The sequence below is a fragment of the Acipenser ruthenus genome, unplaced genomic scaffold, assembly GCF_902713425.1.
Source record: "Acipenser ruthenus unplaced genomic scaffold, fAciRut3.2 maternal haplotype, whole genome shotgun sequence".
NCBI classification, from domain to species: Eukaryota; Metazoa; Chordata; class Actinopteri; order Acipenseriformes; family Acipenseridae; genus Acipenser; species Acipenser ruthenus.
Window position 1 is genome coordinate 959 of NW_026708362.1, and position 21,542 is coordinate 22,500.

The 21,542-nt window shown below is 48.5% G+C and overlaps 2 protein-coding genes across 3 annotated transcripts in view; both read left to right on the top strand.

Moving 5' to 3' along the window:
- Nucleotides 1–491: 491 nt before the first annotated feature.
- On the top strand, nt 492–3,837 carry clp1 (cleavage factor polyribonucleotide kinase subunit 1; the record flags this gene model as incomplete). Its single annotated transcript, XM_059020993.1, is given in 5 exon segments — nt 492–738; nt 1,584–1,685; nt 1,687–1,831; nt 2,860–3,176; nt 3,178–3,837. Coding segments are annotated over 5 exon segments (922 nt in total), but the record flags the coding sequence as incomplete, so codon positions are not given.
- Nucleotides 3,838–7,623: 3,786 nt separating this feature from the next.
- The window catches only part of LOC117410055 (palmitoyltransferase ZDHHC5-like), a 23,733-nt gene continuing 9,814 nt past the window's right edge, over nt 7,624–21,542 (top strand). For both annotated transcript variants that reach the window (XM_059020987.1, XM_059020988.1), the window contains exons 1-7: nt 7,624–11,996; nt 15,701–15,822; nt 17,100–17,257; nt 17,584–17,756; nt 18,974–19,076; nt 19,760–19,851; nt 20,803–20,935. In XM_059020987.1, the coding sequence (XP_058876970.1) occupies nt 11,878–11,996; nt 15,701–15,822; nt 17,100–17,257; nt 17,584–17,756; nt 18,974–19,076; nt 19,760–19,851; nt 20,803–20,935 (900 nt within the window). In that variant the 5' untranslated portion in view covers nt 7,624–11,877. The remainder of the gene's footprint in view (nt 11,997–15,700; nt 15,823–17,099; nt 17,258–17,583; nt 17,757–18,973; nt 19,077–19,759; nt 19,852–20,802; nt 20,936–21,542) is intronic.

Here is a 21,542-nt window from a genome sequence, read left to right on the forward strand (position 1 = left end):
TCCCTGTCTCTGCGCTGGTGCTCCCTGTCTCTGCGCTGGTGCTCCCTGTCTCTGCGCTGGTCCTCCCTGTCTCTGTGCTGGTGCTCCCTGTCTCTGCGCTGGTGCTCCCTGTCTCTGCGCTGGTGCTCCCTGTCTCTGCGCTGGTGCTCCCTGTCTCTGTGCTGGTGCTCCCTGTCTCTGTACTGGTCTGTACTGGTCCTCCCTGTCTCTGTACTGGTGCTCCCTGTCTCTGTGCTGGTGCTCCCTGTCTCTGCGCTGGTCCTCCCTGTCTCTGCACTGGTGCTCCCTGTCTCTGTACTGGTCCTCCCTGTCTCTGTGCTGGTGCTCCCTGTCTCTGTACTGGTCTGCGCTGGTGCTCCCTGTCTCTGTGCTGGTGCTCCCTGTCTCTGTACTGGTCTGCGCTGGTGCTCCCTGTCTCTGTGCTGGTGCTCCCTGTCTCTGTACTGGTCTGCGCTGGTCCTCACTGGTTTTCTCCCCAGGTGATGGTGGTGGGGCCCCACGGATGTGGGGAAGTCCACTCTGTGCCGGCTCCTGCTGAACTACGCGGTGCGTGTGGGCCGGCGCCCCACGCTGGTGGAGCTGGACGTGGGGCAGGGCAGCATCTCCCTGCCCGGCACTGTGGGGGCGCTGTGCATAGAGAGGCCCGCCGACGTGGAGGAGGGGTACAGCGTGCAGGCGCCCCTCGTTTACCACTTCGGATCAACCAGCCCTGGAACCAACATCAAACTGTACAACAAGGTGAGGGGAGGGGAGGATAGGAGAGGAGAGGACAGGACAGGAGGGGAGGGGAGGATAGGAGAGGAGAGGAGGGGAGGGGAGGGGAGGGGGGGAGAGGATAGGATAGGATAGGATAGGAGAGTAGGGGAGGAGGAGAGGGGAGGAGAGGAGAGGAAGGGAGGAGGGGAGGGGAGGAGAGGAGGATGGCAGGGGGGAGAGGAGGGGAGGGAGGAGAGGAGAGGAGGGGAGGGGAGAGGAGACGAGAGAAGGGGAGGGGAGGGGAGGGGGGGAGAGGGGAGAGAGAATCAAACCAACATCAAACTGTACAACAAGGGGAGGGGGAGAGAATCTATCAGTCTCTCTCTCTGTATTGATCTCTCTCTCCCCTCTCTGTCTGTATTGATCTCTCCCTCTCTCTGTATTGATCAGTGTCTCTCCCTCTCTCCCTCTCTCTCTGTATTGATCAGTGTCTCTCCCTCTCTCCCCCTCTCTCTGTATTGATCAGTGTCTCTCCCTCTCTCCCCCTCTCTCTGTATTGATCAGTGTCTCTCCCTCTGTATTGATCAGTGTCTCTCCCTCTCTCTGTATTGATCAGTGTCTCTCCCTCTGTATTGATCAGTGTCTCTCCCTCTCTCTGTATTGATCAGAGTCTCTCCCTCTCTCTGTATTGATCAGTGTCTCTCCCTCTCTCTGTATTGATCAGTGTCTCCCCCTCTCTCTGTATTGGTCAGTGTCTCCCCCTCTCTCCCCCTCTCTCTGTATTGATCAGTGTCTCTCCCTCTCTCTGTATTGATCAGTATCTCCCCCTCTCTCTGTATTGATCAGTGTCTCTCCCTCTCTCCCCCCCTCTCCCTCTCTCCGTGTAGATCACGTCCCGTCTGGCGGCCGTGTTTAACCAGCGCTGCGAGGTGAACCGGCGCGCCTGCTCCAGCGGCTGTGTGATCAACCCCTGCGGCTGGGTGAAGGGCTCGGGGGTACCAGGCGCTCGTCCACGCAGCCTCCGCCTTCGAGGTGGACGCGGTCATCGTGCTGGACCAGGAGAGGCTCTACAACGAGCTGCAGAGAGACCTGCCCTACTTCGTCAAGACGGTGCTGCTGCCCAAATCAGGGGGAGGTGAGAGGGGGAGGGGGAGGGGGTCTACAGCGAGCTGCAGAGAGACCTGCCCTAGAGGGAGAGGGAGAGGGAGAGGGAGAGGGAGAGGGAGAGGAGAGGGAGGAGAGATGGGAGAGTGAGAGGAGGAGGGGAGAGAGCAGAGGGAGGAGAGGAGGAGAGGGGGAGGGAGGAGAGATGGGGGTGTGAGAGGAGGAGAGGAGGAGAGGGGAGGGTTTCTACGAGTGGAGATGGGAGAGACATGGAAGAAAAGAGAGAAGAAACAGGAAAAGGGGAGAAGACGAACACGGGGCTTCAACACACACCCTTTAACCAAATTCCCCCTCTCTGCCCTCCCCCTCTCCCCCATGCCCCCCTCCCCCCCTTTTCCCCCCCTCCCCACTCCCCTCTCCCCCCTCTCCCCTCCCTCCCCTCCCTCCCCACTCCCCACTCTCCTCCCTCCCCACTCCCCACTCTCCTCCCTCCCCTCTCCTTCCTCCCCTCTCCTTCCTCCCTCTCCCCTCTCCCACTCTCCCCTCTCCCACTCTCCCCCTCTCCCACTCTCCCCTCTCCACTCTCCCACTCTCCCTCCTCCCCTCTCCCCTCTCCCCTCTCCCCTCTCCCCTCCCCTCTCCCCTCTCCTCTCCCTCCCCCTCCCCACCCCTCCCCACTCTCCCCTCCCCCCCCCTCCCCACTCTCCCCTCCCTCCCCCTCCCCCCTCCCCCTCCCCTCCTCTCCCCTCCCCTCCCCTCCCCACCCCACTCCCCCCCTCCCCTCCCCACTCTCCCTCCCCTCCCCCCTCCCTCCCCCCCTCCCCCCTCTCCTCCCCCTCTCCCTCCCTCCCTCCCCCTCTCCCCTCTCCCTCTCCCTCCCTCCCTCCCCCCTCTCCCTCACTCTCCCCACTCTCCCCCCCTCCCCCCCCCCCACTCCCCCCCCCTCCCCTCCTCTCCCCTCCCCTCCCCTCCCCTCCTCTCCCCTCCTCTCCCCTCCCCTCCCCTCCTCTCCCCTCCCCTCCCCTCCCCTCCTCTCCCCTCCCCTCCTCTCCCCCTCAGTGGTGGAGCGCTCGAAGGATTACCGGCGCGAGTCCCGGGATGAGAAGGTGCGTGAATACTTCTACGGGTTCCGGGGGGGTTTCTACCCCCACGCCTTCGACGTGCGCTTCTCCGACGTGCGCATCTACAAGATCGGGGCCCCCACCATCCCCGACTCCTGCCTGCCGCTCGGCATGTCCCAGGAGGACAACCAGCTCAAGCTGGTGCCCGTGACCCCCGGCCGCGACCTCGTGCACCACCTCCTGAGCGTCAGCACGGCCGAGGGGGGCGCGGGGGACCCCGTGATCGAGAGCAGCGTGGCGGGCTTCGTCGTGGTGGACCGCCGTGGACCCGGAGAGGCAGGTCCTCACCGTGCTGTCCCCCGCGCCCAGGCCGCTGCCCAAGAACATCCTGCTCATCATGGACATTCGCTTCATGGACCTCAAGTAGAGACGGGACGGGGAAACCGCAGCCATGTTGGATCTGGTGTGGTGGGGGAGTGTGTGGGAGAGGATAGGGAGGGTTGAGCCAAGATGGCTGCCACTGGGACTCAGTTTCACAGCGTTCCTCTGCTTTTTAGTCAAGGTTAAGTGAAAATGGTCAGGTGTCGCATCAGAGAGAATGGGGAGAAACTGCAGCCATTTTGGATCTAGTAGGGAGTGGTGAGTGTGGGAGAGGATAGGGAGGTTTGAGCCAAGATGGCTGCCACTGGGACCCAGTTTTACAGCATTTTTAGTTTAGTGAAAGGGGCAGGTTTCTACCATGTTGGATCTGGTGTGGTGGGGGAGTGTGTGGGAGAGGAGAGGGAGGTTTGAGCCAAGATGGCTGCCACTGGGACCCAGTTTCACAGCGTTTTTGGTTTAGTGAAAGGGGCAGGTTTCTGCCATTTTGGATCTGGTGTGGTGGGGGAGTGTGTGGGAAAGGAGAGGGAGGTTTGAGCCAAGATGGCTGCCACTGGGACCCAGCTTCACAGCGTTTTTAGTTTAGTGAAAGTCAAGTTTGAAAGGGGCAGGTTTCTACCATGTTGGATCTGGTGTGGCGGGGGAGTGTGTGGGAAAGGAGAGGGAGGTTTGAGCCAAGATGGCTGCCACTGGGACCCAGTTTCACAGCGTTTTTGGTTTAGTTAAAGTCAAGTTTGAAAGGGGCAGGTTTCTGCCATTTTGGATCTGGTGTGGTGGGGCAGTGTGTGGGAAAGGATAGGGAGGTTTGAGCCAAGATGGCTGCCACTGGGACCCAGTTTCACAGCGTTTTTGGTTTAGTTAAAGGGGCAGGTTTCTGCCATTTTGGATCTGGTGTGGTGGGGGAGTGTGTGGGAAAGAAGAGGGAGGTTTGAGCCAAGATGGCTGCCACTGGGACCCAGCTTCACAGCGTTTTTAGTTTAGTTAAAGTCAAGTTTGAAAGGGGCAGGTTTCTGCCATTTTGGATCTGGTGTGGCGGGGGAGTGTGTGGGAAAGGATAGGGAGGTTTGAGCCAAGATGGCTGCCACTGGGATCCAGCTTCACAGCGTTTTTGGTTTAGTGAAAGGGGCAGGTTTCTGCCATTTTGGATCTGGTGTGGCGGGGGAGTGTGTGGGAAAGGATAGGGAGGGTTGAGCCTAGATGGCTGCCACTGGGACCCAGTTTCACAGCGTTTTTAGTTTAGTGAAAGTCAAGTTTGAAAGGGGCAGGTTTCTGCCATTTTGGATCTGGTGTGGTGGGGGAGTGTGTGGGAAAGGAGAGGGAGGGTTGAGCCAAGATGGCTGCCACTGGGACTCAGTTTCACAGCGTTTTTAGTTTAGTGAAAGTCAAGTTTGAAAGGGGCAGGTTTCTGCCATTTTGGATCTGGTGTGGTGGGGGAGTGTGTGGGAAAGGAGAGGGAGGGTTGAGCCAAGATGGCTGCCACTGGGACTCAGTTTCACAGCGTTCCTCTGCTTTTTAGTCAAGGTTAAGTGAAAATGGTCAGGTGTCGCATCAGAGAGAGAATGGGGAGAAACTGCAGCCATTTTGGATCTAGTAGGGAGTGGTGAGTGTGGGAGAGGATAGGGAGGTTTGAGCCAAGATGGCTGCCACTGGGACCCAGTTTCACAGCTCGGTAGTCAGTATCGGCAGGAGACCGACGCCCCTCTGTGGGTTTCGTGTGAAGTGGATATGGGGTGAGGGGTGAGAAATACTGTTAATGAGAAAAGGCGTTGTCACTGAATAACGCAACACTGTCTGGTTTTACGTTTTGTAAAAAAAAAAAAAAAAAAAAGTCATGTTTTATTTCTTTTTTTTTTAAATAAATAAATAAGTTTTAATATTTTGGTGGTATTCAGTTTTTGTGTGTGTGTGTGTGTGTCAAACTCTCACACACGTTCAAAATGCACACACGTACAAACAAACTCCAAACACAGACTCACAGACAGACAGACAGACAGACACACACACACGTAATAAACACGTTCAAACACACTCGGGGCAGACAGACAGACACACACACCTCTAAATCCACGACCGGGGTTGCCAGATTTCTGACAGAAAAATAGCGACCTCATTCTTCAAAAGAAGCCCAAACAAGCCCAAAACAAGCGCAACCCGTGTTAGAGTATCGGCGATTATGCAAATTCAAACGCGAGCCAAAAAAACAAGCCAAATCCCGTTTATTATAAACTCTGAGCACGAGGCAGGCGAACACTCCAGAGTCTTCAAAATTCAAAAAAGAGAGCTCGAGCTAGCAACGGTCAAAACGGTAGAAGGGTTTTGGTTGGAGAGAGAGAGAGAGAGAGATAATAAACCGCCTGTCTTCTAAAAAATAAAACGTTACAATAATATTACTTCAGAGTCTATATTATTATTATTATTATTATGTAGCAGACGCTTTTATCGAAAAAAAATTAAACAAAATATATAAAACTGCATAAATTACCGGCAATAATAATAAAAAAAAATCAAAACAAACATAAATAAATACACAGTTGATACAAAATCAATATAAAAATAAACACAAATATATATTAGAAGGTTTGAGGCTGTAATTATCAATCAAATGTGTCTACCTGCTGTACGAATAATTCCTACCCCAATTAATAACACCACCATGAAACAGGATATCAGAGGTTTGGCTGTTTGTAAATTGCTGTGCAGTATTGAAATGAACGTTTGTCTGTAATGTCAGGACTGCCCAGTCCCTGACCACCTTCCGGCGCCTCCTCAAGACTCACCTCTTCAAACAGCATCTAAAGAAACTCCTCTGTTTGTATCCTGGGACACTATCACCCTTCATGTAAATGTGCTTTATTTTGCTCTTATCTGCCCCCTATTTTACTGCATTTAATCCTGTACTTCAGAGTACTGTAATCTGCCAAGTGTTTAACCTGTAGTACTTTGTATTTAATCACATCCTGATGTAACTATCACTATTTAATCATATCCTGATGTAACTATCACTATTTAATCATATCCTGATGTAACTATCACTATTATCTGCTGTATTATTGAATTGTGGTTTGTCACACTTGAACAAAAGTTATTGTATTTCTTGCTCTTATTGTATTACTTGTACTGTAACACTTGAAATGTATTTGCTTACGATTGTAAGTCGCCCTGGATAAGGGCGTCTGCTAAGAAATAAATAATAATAATAATAATAATTTATCTTGCTCTTAATTGTATTAATACTTGTACTGTGATTCTTGAAATGTATTTTTGTTTACGACTGTAAATCGCCCTGGGTAAGGGCGTCTGCTAAGAAATAAATAATAATAATAATAATAATAATAATAATAATAATAATAATAATAATTAAATATCCTAATCTGGCACCTCTTAAGAAACGTTACCTGGTATAAATTTGATAAAAACTACAAACCCCAGTACAGCTCAGCTGCACGTCACTATCAACGTCGTACGGAATCTCTGAAGGGACAAATCAACATTCCTACCAGACCAGCAACCGAATTACAGCGCGATCCCTTTCTCGAAATACCAATGCTGGCACTGTATCCCCCAACAATATTGCAGACATGAAAACAGTTCAATTTTTTATTTTAATTATACCGTCAAATCTAATTACATTATCAACCCGCGACTCTTTAATATTTCCCGCGGCTGTGTTTTCGAAGTAGCCCAATTCCCGCGGGAAAACCGCGGACCTGTCAACACAGTTGTTGTTCCACAGATAATAATAATAATAATAATAATAATAATAATAATAATAGGGCTTTTAAAATCGGACAAGCCTTCGTTTTTAATGAAGAACGTACCAATGATTTATAAAACGGCTCCTCTTTAATTAACGCGGTAATGAAAACAAAATTAAGTATTTTCTGCTGGAAAATTACAATGTTTCTGCAGCGGGACTGTGTTTACATGAATAAAGAGGCTTAATTCTACTGTTAAATGAAAAAAAAAATCAGATTTGCGATTTAAAAGCTCATTTAGAAGAAAAAATGTCAATAAAATCACTTTTACTACCAATGCTTTTCTAAGTTGTGAGAATGGTTAACGGTTATCAGTTGACATTTTAAAAGTAGTCCCTTTGGAGCGATAGTATTCGGGTTGGGCTGTTTTTTTAAATATCTGTCAGTGTATACTTTAAACTTTAAAAAATAAAAAATAAATTAAAACTTAAATCTATGCAATAGTTAAAAAAAAAAATGTGGTCAGCATCGAGTGGGCGGGAGTATCGTCACCTGTAGTCGAACCCGTTTGGTCACCCCCCCAGTCAATCAACCCGACCCGGCGTCTCGATTGGTCCCTCACCGCGACCGTAGCCCACTCCGTCCAATGGGAGAACCGGATCGTTATGGGGGGGGCGGGGCCCCGTGCGTTCGGTGTCTCGAATTTTTTTTTTTTCGCTTTTCTCCTGCGCGAGAACGGAGCCGTTTTAGAATTTTGAGAAATATTTGAAAATTTGGAATCTCGCTGACGTAACGGATCCCTAACAACGAACAAGCCAGGGCGGCTCATACAGAGCTTTTGAAAAGGTGTTTTTTTTTTAAATAAAATATATATATTTTTATTAAATATTGTGGAGGAAACAGAAGAAGGCGGACGGGTTGTACGGGGAAAGGTACAACCGGGTTATACACGCCACACAGGGAATTAAAAACCAGACGCAGAACCGTTTCCGTAGCCGACGGAGCAAGATGTGCTTATCCGATATCGTCTGACGAGGACACTTTTCTGCTTATTTTACTATTATTATTTTATATACATTTTTCAACCCAAGCTTTCCAAAATGTTGGGGAAAGCCGCCGTCTGCTGCTCCAGTCCAAGCTGCTCGCCTCTGCTGCTTCAAATATAACTAAAAAAAGCCCGGACGAGACTCAGGTGCGGCGAAGGAGGCCGGGACCGGGGCTGTGCAGTTTGGTTACGCCGGGTTTCGAAGCGAGCGAGTCGTGGGAGCGTGCTCAGGAAAAGTCGGGGATCCGCTGCGGGGCCCTCGAAGCTGCCAAAAAAATACACTGACCGAAAAAAACCAACAAACGGTGGAAACGAAGCGGATTTTCTTCAAAACTTACAGAGACGAGAAAGCCGCTGGAGTTTTCTGTGCTGCCTAAACCAATGAAACGCAAGGGGACGTAATTATTTGGGGGAAATAATTGCATTTGACGAGATTTCTGATCCAGATAAGCGTTTGTTTTGAAATTATTATTATTATTATTATTATTTAAAGCATAATCAAATCGAAAGTTATTCACGAAATTAAGTTTTAAAAACATTCCAAAGATTTTATACTTTTTGTCTGCGGCTTGGAGTAAGAGGGACTGTCTTTTAATTTAATTAAAGTGATCTATCTTTTAGTGCTAGTTATCTCTCTGCGTGTATGTGTGTGTGGCATTTATAGTTGATAAAAACGTTTACAAGATAAAACGATCCTTAAAAAATAAAATATAAACAGACAAGCAGAGAAAAGCACAAGATTCTCTCACTGTGCTTCAGAATTAAGAGATTCACGAAGTTCAGACGTGTCGGAAATTCATGCTTTTAAAAAGTAAAAACGAATCAATATTCACAAAAACACACACAGCGCAACATAATTGATTTGTATTGATTAAGTTGAGAGAGAAGTTTGTGTATACTTGGATAAATTAATTAATCAAGCAACTGTTCCCACCAGAACTGAAATTTAGTTCTATATATTAAAACAAATCCCACCCAGGTTAATATTGATCAATGCTTCTGGTTGGATAATTGCACGCAGTTTTTAAATTGGTGTCGTCCAGAAGAAACGAGTCGATTTGAATTTGTAGATGTGTTTTTTTTTTTAAATGCTCATCGCGATTTTTCGATTGCATCGGGAGTTATTGCAACACGGCGTGTGGAAATCGCAAGGCTTTGGGGAATGAAAAATCATTTTTAAAAGAAATCCAGCTAGCCATGCATTAATAACAGGTTACACTAGAACCGTGCGTCATTTTCCGAGTTTGCTTCGAGTGAAAAAAACTAGCGATCTCTCTCCCATTAACAATACAAGAGCTAGCAAGTTTTGCAAAATAGTTTTGAGGTACCGTGGAGACCGGACGCGGTGACTCAGTGTAGTCTTTACCCTGCAGGCTGATGTGAAACAAGGCGAACAATATACCATGTCGTCTTAATAATAATAATAATAACAACCAGAGTTATCATTGTACTAATAGGGATGCCTAAGGTTAGAGATCTGTGCGAGTTTACTCTACAGCTGAGCCCTTAGTTAAAGAAGCTGTCGATATTCACTGTCTCGACAGACCGAGAGAAAGACGGTTTGATTTTTGGGAGTCGGATCAAAGTGGATTGCTGTGTGAAACTTCAGCGGCATTTTTGAAGGAACAGCCGATTAAAAACTTTGCTGGGAATTTGAACCCCCGGCTGAAATAATTAAGTAATAATACTAGGATTTGTTTTTCTCTCCAAGTTAAACCAAAGTTCTTTTTAATTTTAATTATTCTTTTTTTGGTTGTTTTTTTATTTCGGTTCAGTTCGAGGTTTGTGACTCCACTCTGTTTCGGACTACTAAAGAAATTGGATTTTTATTTTTTATTTTTACGGTGGTCGGGAGGGGTCACTTCTGGAATTTACAAATCGATTTTCTTTTTAAATCGAACGATGGAACGATGACGTACCTCACGCGTCATTCAAACCCGTGACGCAATTGCGACACACTTGTTGTTGTCCCGACATCCGCTGCAGCTTCCTCACCAAAATAAAAACATTTCAACTTCAAAGCAGGATAAAATTAGACAGATCGGCTTTGTAGCGGACAACAGCAGGCAAACGAAGAGGAGAAAGAGTTTTGAGGATTTCTTATTATTATTTTGGACTGTGGACAGAATAATTCCAGTGAAGGAAAAAATATCAGCCACTTTCTCTCTCTCTCTCTCTCTCTATCCATTTTCTCTCTCTTCTCCTAACCCCCAAACTCACCCGCTCCTCTGATATAAAACTCCGTCACACACAGACTTTGCTGTCTCTCTTAAAGGCATTTTATAAATATTCAGTTTTTTTTTTCTTCTGGTCAAGTCGTCACTTGTCTGGTTTTGAGCACCTTTTTAAAACTCTAAATAGCAACACATGTAGAGAGATAACCGCACATCATTACACAGAGACGCACTGACACACACACACAGCTAGATTTAAATATATTTAAATATATACATAGTGCACCTTTTTCACCGAAACCCTGTCAAACGTCAGTCTTCTATTCTTAATATATATATTTTTTAAATTGATTTGAACATCATTTTATAATTTCATAGATTAAACAAATTAAACCCTACGGGATCCTAAAATCGCTTATTGCGTAGTTTTAATATTCTTGCCTTCACTTAAAGCCATATCACGTAGATTCTTATTTTAAAACCTTTTCATTTCTGTTTTTATAGATCTATCTATCTATCTATCTATCTATCTATCTATCTATCTATCTATCTATCTATCTATCTAGATATTTTCCACACATAGCTCGTCTGTTCTACACAAATCCCTACATTTTGAGCATTAATTTTTTGTCTTTGTCAATTAGATTCAGATTCTTTTGCACTGGGACACATCAGTCGCTGCCAAAACCAGAACCAGCAAAAAAAGGCTTCATTTTACAAATCTATTAACGGTTTATTTCAGTGTACAGAACTATATATTCCAAAAATATATTAAAATATATATAGAGAGAGAGTTATGTTTGTGTGTGTGTAAAATCTTCCCATTTTAAAACAGGGCTCTGGGATTGGACAGAAATCTCCGACTCTCTACTAAGTTTTGATAGATAAAAAAAAAAAAAAATACAACAAACGGTTTTAAATAAGTTTCAGATAGTCTGTGGTGCTTTTTTTTCATACCCTTCAGATCGGATGTTTGGCTCTAGTAATATAGTTTAATTACAGCGCTTTTTAAACGCTGGTAGATCTAGCAGATATTTCCCTCGCTTCACTCTTCACCAGCGCTGTCCTTCATCTAGAAATCTTACCTAAACAACACACCCCTCCCTCCCTCTGTTTCCCCCATCCCTCCATCCTCTCCACCTCTCCCCACCCCTCCATCCTCTATCCAGCTCAAATTCTCCCTCCTTGTTATATTTTGACCACAGCTTGAGTCCCTAATATTTGCCCCTCCTTTTAAATTCCAGACCCTCCGTACAGTAAACGACCCCTCGATCTCTTCACTAAAAAAAAAACATTCATCTACCTCCAATCCTCCCTCCCTCCCTCTCTCCCTCCCCCTCTCTCTCTCTCTCTCTCTCTCTCTCTCTCTCGAAATACACAACTCTCAAAGAAAAAAAAATCTCTAGTAACCCAATTTCTCCGTACATAATCAGAGCTTCCCATAGTCCTTCCAACCCTCTAATCAAGACCCCCCCCCAGTTTACCCCTCCCTCTCCCTCTTTCCCTCCCTCTCCCTCTCCCTCTCTCCCTCCCTCTCTCCACCTCTCTCCCCCACCCTGGGCTATGCGGTGGGGAGCTGTGAATTTGTGGAGCAGACGAACCAGCAGGATCAAGCGAAGCGACCTCCGTTCCTCCCCCCACCCCCACCCCACCTCACCCCCCCCAGACCGTACCGAAACCTGCCCCCCTCCCTCCCCGCTCCCCCGTACCTCCGAGAGCAGAAGATGCCGCCTGGCTCGGGCAGCAACGCCACCCTGAGCAAGATTAAGCCCAGCAAGTACGTTCCCGTGTCGGCCGCCACCGCCTTCCTGGTGGGGTCCAGCTCGCTGTTCTTCGTGTTCACGTGAGTAACGCAGCCCCCCCCCCCCCCCCCAAAAAAAAAAAAAAACACCTTCACACTGTGAGGCTCCTCATCATTGCAATGGTAATAGACTTCACTGAGGGGAGCTCTGAACCCCAGGACTGGGTGCAGCAGCAGCAGCAGGGCTAGTGTGAGTTTGTAACCCTGCTCAAACTCCTGGCTCCTCATCATTGCAATGGTAATAATAATAATACTAGACTTCATTGAGGGGAGCTCTGAACCCCAGGACTGGCTGCAGCAGCAGCAGGGCTAGTGTGAGTTTCTAACCCTGCTCAAACTCCTGGCTCCTGATCATTTCAGTATTAATAATAATAATAATAATAATAATAATAATAATAATAATAATAATAATACTAGACTTCATTGAGGGGAGCTCTGAACCCCAGGACTGGGTGCAGCAGCAGCAGCAGGGCTAGTGTGATAGAAAACTGAGTCAAGCAGACCAGCTGTAGTTTGGGCTTCAGTGCCTTCATCAGCGTGATTGAAACTAGAAGACTCTAGTATTTGGTCTGTGCAGCACTCTCTGTTTAATTCGTCCTCTTTCTCTCTCTCTCTCCTCTCTGGCTCGTTTAGTTTGAATAAGATCAGGTTTGTGTGTGGTGGCTGGGCGTGTCTGGGTGTGTGGTGGATGGGTGTATGTGTGTGAGCGTGTGTGTCTGTGCGTGTGTGTGGTGGATGGGTGGGTGTGTGTGTGTGCGTGTGTGTGTGTGTGCGTGTTTGAGCGTGTGTGTGGTGGGTGGGTGTGTGTGTGTCTGTGTGCGTCTGTGTCTGTGTGCGTCTGTGCCTGTGTGTGTGTGTGTGTGTGTGTGTGTGTGTTTTCTTCCTCTCCTGCTGCAGTCAGCTTCTCTAGCTGGGTAGGTCCTTCACACAGGCAGTGACTTGCACACGGCGCTCCCTCCCTCCCTCATGCTGATCTGCTCCGCACGTTCTCTGCCTTTGCTGGGCTGCACAAATACACTGCTTCCCTTTCTGTCTTACTTTCTTAACCCGCTGCCTTCCACACTGCAGCCCAGCACCCTAACCACTGAGCTCCTCAAACCCACTGCCTTCCACACTGCAGCCCAGCACCCTAACCACTGAGCTCCTCAAACCCGATGCCTTCCACACTGCAGCCCAGCACCCTAACCACTGAGCTCCTCAAACCCGCTGCCTTCCACACTGCAGCCCAGCACCCTAACCACTGAGCTCCTCAAACCCACTGCCTTCCACGCTGCAGCCCAGCGCTGTCTCTCTCTCTCTTTCTCCACTAAGCTCCTCGAGGCAGACAGGCAGACAGACGCGATCACAGGGATTATCCAGAGCCACACTTCACCATATTGAACCGTCTAATCCAGTGTGTTTAATCCGAGTGTGCAGACACGAAGCAACTGGACTGGAAAATACAAACACACTGACACACACACACACACACTGACACACACGCGCACACACACACATACAGAGACACTGACACACACACACACTGAGAGACACAGACACACACACTGAAACACAGACAGAACAGAGACACGCGCACACTGACACACGCGCACACTGACACACGCGCACACTGACACACGCGCACACTGACACACGCGCACACAGACACACGCGCACACAGACACACGCGCACACAGACACACGCGCACACTGACACACGTACTGCCAGAGAGACACGTACGCACACACGCACAGAGACACACATTCGTGTTCATGAGGACTTTGCATCGACTCCCACAGAGGAGATTTCCTGTTCATCCTTCATCTCCCAGAACTTCACTCGCTCAGAAACTCAACACAAAACTGCAAAAAAACGAAGTCAGCAGACAGTCATTTTAATACCTCCATCATCCAGAACTAGAGCTAGGTAAGGTTTGAGAAACAAACCATGATAAACTAACCATTATACAAGCTTCCTACAGTAACAGCACATTGTAAAGCACAGAGAGGTGTGGTAAAGCATAGGGAAGCATTGTAAAGCATAGAGAGGTGTGGTAAAGCATAGGGAAGCATTGTAAAGCACAGAGAGGTGTGGTAAAGCATAGGGAAGCATTGTAAAACACAGAGAGGTCTGGTAAAGCATAGGGAAGCATTGTAAAGCACAGCGAGGTGTGGTAAAGCATAGGGAAGCATTGTAAAGCACAGAGAGGTGTGGTAAAGCATAGGGAAGCATTGTAAAGCACAGAGAGGTCTGGTAAAGCATAGGGAAGCATTGTAAAGCACAGAGAGGTGTGGTAAAGCACGGGGAAGCATTGTAAAGCACAGAGAGGTCTGGTAAAGCATAGGGAAGCATTGTAAAGCACAGAGAGGTGTGGTAAAGCATAGGGAAGCATTGTAAAGCACAGAGAGGTGTGGTAAAGCATAGTACAGTACAGTAAATATTCTAAAGGAGTGATTGACAATGTTCTGCTGATGGATTATTTTCTCTTGTTTTTCTGGGTTAGAGGACCAGAGAGAGAGAGACAGAGACAGATGGTGTCCTAGTTTTATTTGTGTGTGTTTTTTTTTTAACTGGAGTTTAATCCCACGTTTAGGATGTCACAGTTCACCGACTGATCAGGGGGCGAACTGTGAGGGCAGGATTAGGGGATTCAAAAAACAGGGTCGCATGTTTTAAGAAAAAAAAAAAAAACATAATAAAAGAACAGAAAAAAAAAGTGGATTGAAATGCAAACGGGTTAGAAACTCACACTAGCCCTGCTGCTGCTGCTGCTGCTGCTGCACCCAGTCCTGGGGTTCAGAGCTCCCCTCAATGAAGTCTAGTATTATTATTATTAATATTGAAATGATCAGGAGCCAGGAGTTTGAGCAGGGTTACAAACTCACACTAGCCCTGCTGCTGCTGCTGCTGCTGCTGCTGCACCCAGTCCTGGAGTTCAGGACTGTTAGTTGTTGTTCATGTAGCTAGAAGGAATGGTGTGACTCAGACAGGAGGGAGAGAAGGAGAAAGAGTTGAAAAGCTGGCAAATACAAAGGATGGTGTGACTCAGACAGGAGGAGATAGGAAAGGCTGCCAGAGAGAGATGTTCAGGTGTTTTATTGGTGTGTTGGGGTGTGTGTGTGTCTCTCGGCTCTCCTGTAAGCGGGGGTGTGTTGGGGGGTGTGTGTCTCTCGGCTCTCCTGTAAGCGGGGGGTGTGTTGGGGTGTGTGTGTGTGTCTCTCGGCTCTCCTGTAAGCAGGGGGTGTGTTGGGGTGTGTGTGTGTCTCTCGGCTCTCCTGTAAGCAGGGGGTGTGTTGGGGTGTGTGTCTCTCGGCTCTCCTGTAAGCGGGGGGTGTGTTGGGGTGTGTGTGTGTGTGTCTCTCGGCTCTCCTGTAAGCGGGGGGTGTGTTGGTGTGTGTATGTGTCTCTCGGCTCTCCTGTAAGCGGGGGGTGTGTTGGGGTGTGTGTGTGTCTCTCGGCTCTCCTGTAAGCGGGGGGGTGTGTTGGTGTGTGTGTCTCTCGGCTCTCCTGTAAGCGGGGGGTGTGTTGGGGTGTGTATGTGTCTCTCGGCTCTCCTGTAAGCGGGGGGGGTGTTGGTGTGTGTGTCTCTCGGCTCTCCTGTAAGCGGGGGGTGTGTTGGGGTGTGTGTGTGTCTCTCGGCTCTCCTGTAAACGGGGGGTGTGTTGGGGTGTGTGTGTGTGTCTCGGCTCTCCTGTAAGCGGGGGGTGTGTTGGGGTGTGTGTGTCTCTCGGCTCTCCTGTAAGCGGGGGTCTCGGTTGTGTTTCAGGTCTCCCTGGTTGGCTCAGCACTTCTCCCTGGCCGTCCCGCTCTACAATGCAATCGTGTTCCTCTTCGTCGTCGCCAACTTCAGCATGGCAACTTTCATGGACCCCGGAGTCTTCCCCAGAGGTGAGGAGAGGGGAAACTGTGTGTGTGTGTGTGTGTGTGTCTCTCTGTTTATTTGTTTGTTTGTTTGTTCTGTTTGTTGACGATGTTTGTTTTCTCTCTTCTCTCAGCTGAGGACGACAGTCGGACTGTGTATCTGTCTGTCTTCTCTCTTTCTCGCTCTCTCTCTCTCTCTCTCTGTCTTTGTCCCACACGAGGATAAGGAGGATTTGGATGTGTGTGTCTCTCCTCTGTTTGATTCCTATCTCTCTGTCTGTTTAAGTCCTCCTCTCTCTTCTCTCTGTTTGATTCCTCCTCTCTTCTCTGTTTGATTCCTCCTCTCTATCTATTTAATTCCTCCTCTCTCTCCTCTCTGTGTGTTTAATTCATTCTTTCTGTCTCTCTCCCTCTCTGTCTCAATTTGTTCAATTCCTCCTCTCTCTCTGTATAATTCCTCTCTCTGTATAATTCCTCTCTCCTCTCTCTGTTTAAATTCCTCTCTCTGTCTCTCTCTCTGTGTTTAATTCCTCTCTCGTCTGTCTCTCTCTTTGTGTTTAATTCCTCTCTCGTCTCTCTCCTCCCTCTCCCTCTCTCTCGTCTCTCTCTCTCTCTCTGTGTTTAATTCCTCTCTCGTCTGTCTCTCTCTCTGTGTTTAATTCCTCTCGTCTGTCTCTCTCTCTGTGTTTAATTCCTCTCTCGTCTCTCTCCTCCCTCTCTCTCGTCTCTCTGTCTCTCTCTCTGTGTTTAATTCCTCTCTCTCGTCTCTCCTCCCTCTCTCTCGTCTCTCTCTGTCTCTCTCTCTCTGTGTTTAATTCCTCTCTCGTCTCTCTCCTCCCTCTCTCTCGTCTCTCTCTGTCTCTCTCTCTGTGTTTAATTCCTCTCTCGTCTCTCTCCTCCCTCTCTCTCGTCTCTCTCTGTCTCTCTCTCTGTGTTTAATTCCTCTCTCGTCTCTCTCCTCCCTCTCCCTCTCTCTCGTCTCTCTCTGTCTCTCTCTCTCTGTGTTTAATTCCTCTCTCGTCTCTCTCCTCCCTCTCTCTCGTCTCTCTCTGTCTCTCTCTCTCTGTGTTTAATTCCTCTCTCGTCTCTCTCCTCCCTCTCTCTCGTCTCTCTCTGTCTCTCTCTGTGTTTAATTCCTCTCTCGTCTCTCTCCTCCCTCTCTCTCGTCTCTCTCTGTCTCTCTCTCTCTGTGTTTAATTCCTCTCTCGTCTCTCTCCTCCCTCTCCCTCTCTCTCGTCTCTCTCTCTCTCTCTGTGTTTAATTCCTCTCTCTCCCTCTCTCTCGTGTCTCTCCCTCTCTCCTAGCCGAGGAGGACGAGGATAAGGAAGATGATTTCCGCGCTCCGCTCTACAAGACGGTTGAGATCAAGGGGATTCAGGTGCGGATGAAGTGGTGCTCCACCTGCCGCTTCTACAGACCCCCGCGCTGCTCCCACTGCAGCGTGTGTGACAACTGTGTGGAGGTGAGGAGAGACAGGACCCTGACCCCCCCCCCCCCAAGAGAGACAGGACCCCTCCCCACCCCCCGAGTGACAGCACCCACCCCCCCAACCCCTGTTTCTGTGCAGTCCTGTAATACATCTCTTTCTTTCTTTCTTTCTTTCTTTCTTTCTTTCTTTCTCTCTCTCTCTCTCTCTCTCTTTCTCTCCCCCCTCTCTCTCTCCCCCTCTCTCTCTCTCTCTCTCTCTCTCTCTCTCTCTCTCTCTCTCTCTCTCTCTCTTTCTCTCTCTCTCTTTCTTTCTTTCTCTCTCTCTCTCTCTCTCTCTCTCTCCCCCTCCCTCTCTCTCAGGAGTTCGATCATCACTGCCCCTGGGTGAACAACTGCATCGGGCGACGCAACTACCGATACTTCTTCCTGTTCCTGCTGTCGCTCACGGTGCACATCATCGGGGTGTTCGGCTTCGGACTGCTCTTCATCCTTTACCACTCGGAGCAGCTGGGCAAGGTGCACTGCGCCGTCACGTATCCTCTCACCGTGCCACTGGGAGACTCTCAACGGCAAACGTTTCCACTAGAAGTCTCTCTCAGCGTCTTCAGTGTGAATTCAATGGCAAACGTTTCCACTAGAAGTCTCTCTCAGCGTCTTCAGTGTAAATTCAATGGCAAACGTTTCCACTAGAAGTCTCTCAGCGTCTTCAGTGTGAATTCAATGGCAAACGTTTCCACTAGAAGTCTTTCTCAGCGTCTTCAGTGTAAATTCGATGGCAAACGTTTCCACTAGAAGTCTTTCTCAGCGTCTTCAGTGTAAATTCGATGGCAAACGTTTCCACTAGAAGTCTCTCTCAGCGTCTTCAGTGTAAATTCAATGGCAAACGTTTCCACTAGAAGTCTCTCAGCGTCTTCAGTGTGAATTCAATGGCAAACGTTTCCACTAGAAGTCTTTCTCAGCGTCTTCAGTGTAAATTCGATGGCAAACGTTTCCACTAGAAGTCTTTCTCAGCGTCTTCAGTGTAAATTCAATGACAAACGTTTCCACTAGAAGTCTTTCTCAGCGTCTTCAGTGTAAATTCGATGGCAAACGTTTCCACTAGAAGTCTTTCTCAGCGTCTTCAGTGTAAATTCGATGGCAAACGTTTCCACTAGAAGTCTTTCTCAGTGTCTTCAGTGTAAATTCAATGGCAAACGTTTCCACTAGAAGTCTCTCTCAGCGTCTTCAGTGTAAATTCAATGGCAAACGTTTCCACCTCTTTCTCAGCGTCTTCAGTGTGGCTTTTCTACAGCTCCCAGCATGCCTCTGCACCCGCGGCAATGGTGAGGGATGCTGGGAGCTGTAGTTCTTTAACTGCAATGCGCTGGGCTGGGCTGTATTACATTGTTTTGCTCAGTCTGTGTTGCTTTGACTGAGTTCAGGAACTGTAGTTTTGTTTAACTGCAGTTGCCTAGACAGATTTGAATGCAGTATATATGTGCTGTTTAGACTGGAAACAAAAAACTACAGCTCCCAGCATGCCTTTAGTTTAGCAGTATCAGTGAGGCATGATGGGAGATGTAGTTCTTTATAAGGACCGCTATAAGACAGCATATGTATATGTATGTGTGTGTGTTTTTTTCACTGGAAACACTGCTTGACAGTCCAGAGCTAAAAACTGCATTTCTTCAGTTTTACTGCCATAGACGTGTTTAACACAGGCTAGATCGGAGTTGGTTTCCTTGACTTTCCTCCCCCCCCCCTCTCCCAGTATGGCAGTGATGTGCGTCGCTGGGCTGTTCTTCATCCCAGTGGCAGGGCTTACTGGTTTCCACCTCGTACTGGTGGCCCGGGGTCGAACCACCAACGAACAGGTAAGAACAAACTCAACTAAAGATTACTGTCCTTCAAAGCTCCTTTTTTCTAGTTATTTTTACAGACCCCTTATCTTCTCATGAGGTTTGCTTTCATTCCCAGCGCTGCGTCTTCCTGTCACTCAAACACGGTGTTTATTATTATTGTTTTGCTCAGTCTGTGTTGCTTTGACTGAGTTCAGGAGCTGCTCTTCAGTTCTAGCTGCGCTGCCATAGTTATTGTATTGTGGATCCCTACAGCCCTAGCTAGGACTACAGCTCCCAGCATGCCTCTGCACCCGCGGCAATGGTGAGGCATGCTGGGAGCTGTAGTTCTTTAACTGCAAAGCGCTGGGCTGGGCTGTATTACATTGTTTTTGCTCAGTCTGTGTTGCTTTGACTGTGAGTTCAGGAGCTGCTCTTCAGTTCTAGCTGCGCTGCCATAGTTATTGTATTGTGAATCGGTACAGCCCTGGCTAGGACTACAGCTCCCAGCATGCCTCTGCACCCGCGGCAATGGTGAGCTGTAGTTCTTTAACTGAAATGCACTGGGCTGGGCTGGGCTGGGCTGGGCTGTATTACATTGTTTTGCTCAGTCTGTGTCGCTCCTAAGCTAGTCGCTATTCAAGCGTTTAGTAACTTGTACTTTTAAAAAAAAATATCTAGAAAACCATTGAAGAATTTTTTTTTTTCATCCCACCCAGGTGACAGGTAAATTTCGGGGCGGAGTCAATCCCTTCACCAATGGGTGCTGGAAGAACATCAGTCACGTGCTGTGCAGCTCACAAGCGCCCCGGTACGTTCCTCATCTGTACCCCTTTTCCCCTCCTCCCCTCCTCCTGTCCTGTCGGCTGGTGTGCGTTTCTGCTCCAGTCGTTCTGAGCGGTTTCAGAGTTCTGTCTCTCTTCCAGTATCGAGTTCATGGCGCTTTTTAAACATATTTTCAAACCTGGCTTTGAGACTCTCTTGTCTGGAGAGTCCTACCTGCCTCCCTCCCGCTGTCGCGTGATTGGCAGATTTTATTTATTATTATAATTTTTTTTAAACAACACTAGCAGATAGGAAAAAATAGTCGCTTTGTCAGTTAGGATTCTCCAGACAAGCTTCTCCGAGAGACTTTGTTTCCTTTTTGCTCCTCTAATATCGAGTCAGTATCGTTTTTTTTTTTTTTTATAATATTTTAAAAGCTCTCTTTGAGTGGCTTTGAGAAGCTTGTCTGGAGAATCCTAACATCCGGGCTCCTGAACAGCCTCCATCGTTCCATTCAGATCACGTGGCAGTGTGACCTTTCAACTCTGCCAGTCGACCTTTCATCTGTCTGTCTGTCTGTGCGTGTGTGCGTTTTGTCTCGGTGTGTCTGTGTGTGCGCACGCGTCTCGGTGTCTGTGTCTCGGTGTCTGTGCGCATCTCTGTGTGTGTGTCTCAGTGTCTGTCTGTGTGTGCGCACGCGTCTCGGTGTCTGTGTGTGTGTCTCAGGGTCTGTGTGTGCGCATCTGTGTGTGCGTAACTCGGTGTGTGTGTGTCTCTGTGTGTGTGCGTATCTCGGGGTGTGTCTCAGTGTGTGTGTCTCTGTGTGTGTGCGTATCTTTGTGCGTATCTCGTGTGTGTGTGTGTGACCCTCTTTCTCATTCCCCAATGCTTCCTCTGATTCATTGGTGTCGGTGCTCTGATGTTCTGGTGCTGGTGCCCATGTTTTGGGGGGGTGATTTTGCCGGTGCTCATGTTTTGGGGTCCCCCTGTGCCTCAGGTACTTGGGTCGTCCTCGGAAGGAGCAGACGGTCGTGGTGAAGCCCCCTTTCCTGAGACCGGATCACTGCGACGGACGCACCCCCCTGAAAGTGCTGGACAACGGGATCCAGGGTGAGCTGAGCCACTCCACGGTAAGCAGCGTTAACATTACTGCTGAGCTCACTGCAGGCACTGCGGGTACTGTCGCAGGCCCCTCTTCTCTTCCTCCTTCTCCTTCCTCCTCTTCTTTCTCCCTCCTTCTCCTCCTCCTCCTCCTTCTCCCTCCTTCTCCTTCTTCCTCCTCTTTCTCTTTCTCCTCCTTCTCATCGTTCTCCTCCTTCTTCCTCCTCCTTCTCCCGCTCCTTCTCCCTCTTCCTCTTCTTCTCCTCCTTCTTCTTCCTCCTCTTCTCCCTCTTCTCCTCCTTCTCCCTCTTCTCCTTCTTCCTCTTCTCCCTCCTCTTCTCCCTCCTCCTCGTTCTTCCTCTTCTTCCTCCTCTCCTTCTTCTCCTTCTTTCTCCTCTTTCTTTCTCCTTCCTCTTTCTTTCTTTCTCCTCTTTCTTCTCCTCCTCCTCCTCCTTCTTCCTCTTCTTTCTCCTTCCTTCTCCTCCTCCTCCTCCTTCTCCCTCCTTCTTCCTTCTCTTTCTCCTCCTTCTCATCGTTCTCCTCCTTCTTCCTACTCCTTCTCCCGCTCCTTCTCCCTCTTCCTCTTCTTCTTCTTCTTCTTCTCCTCCTCCTTCTTCTTCCTCTTCTCCCTCCTCC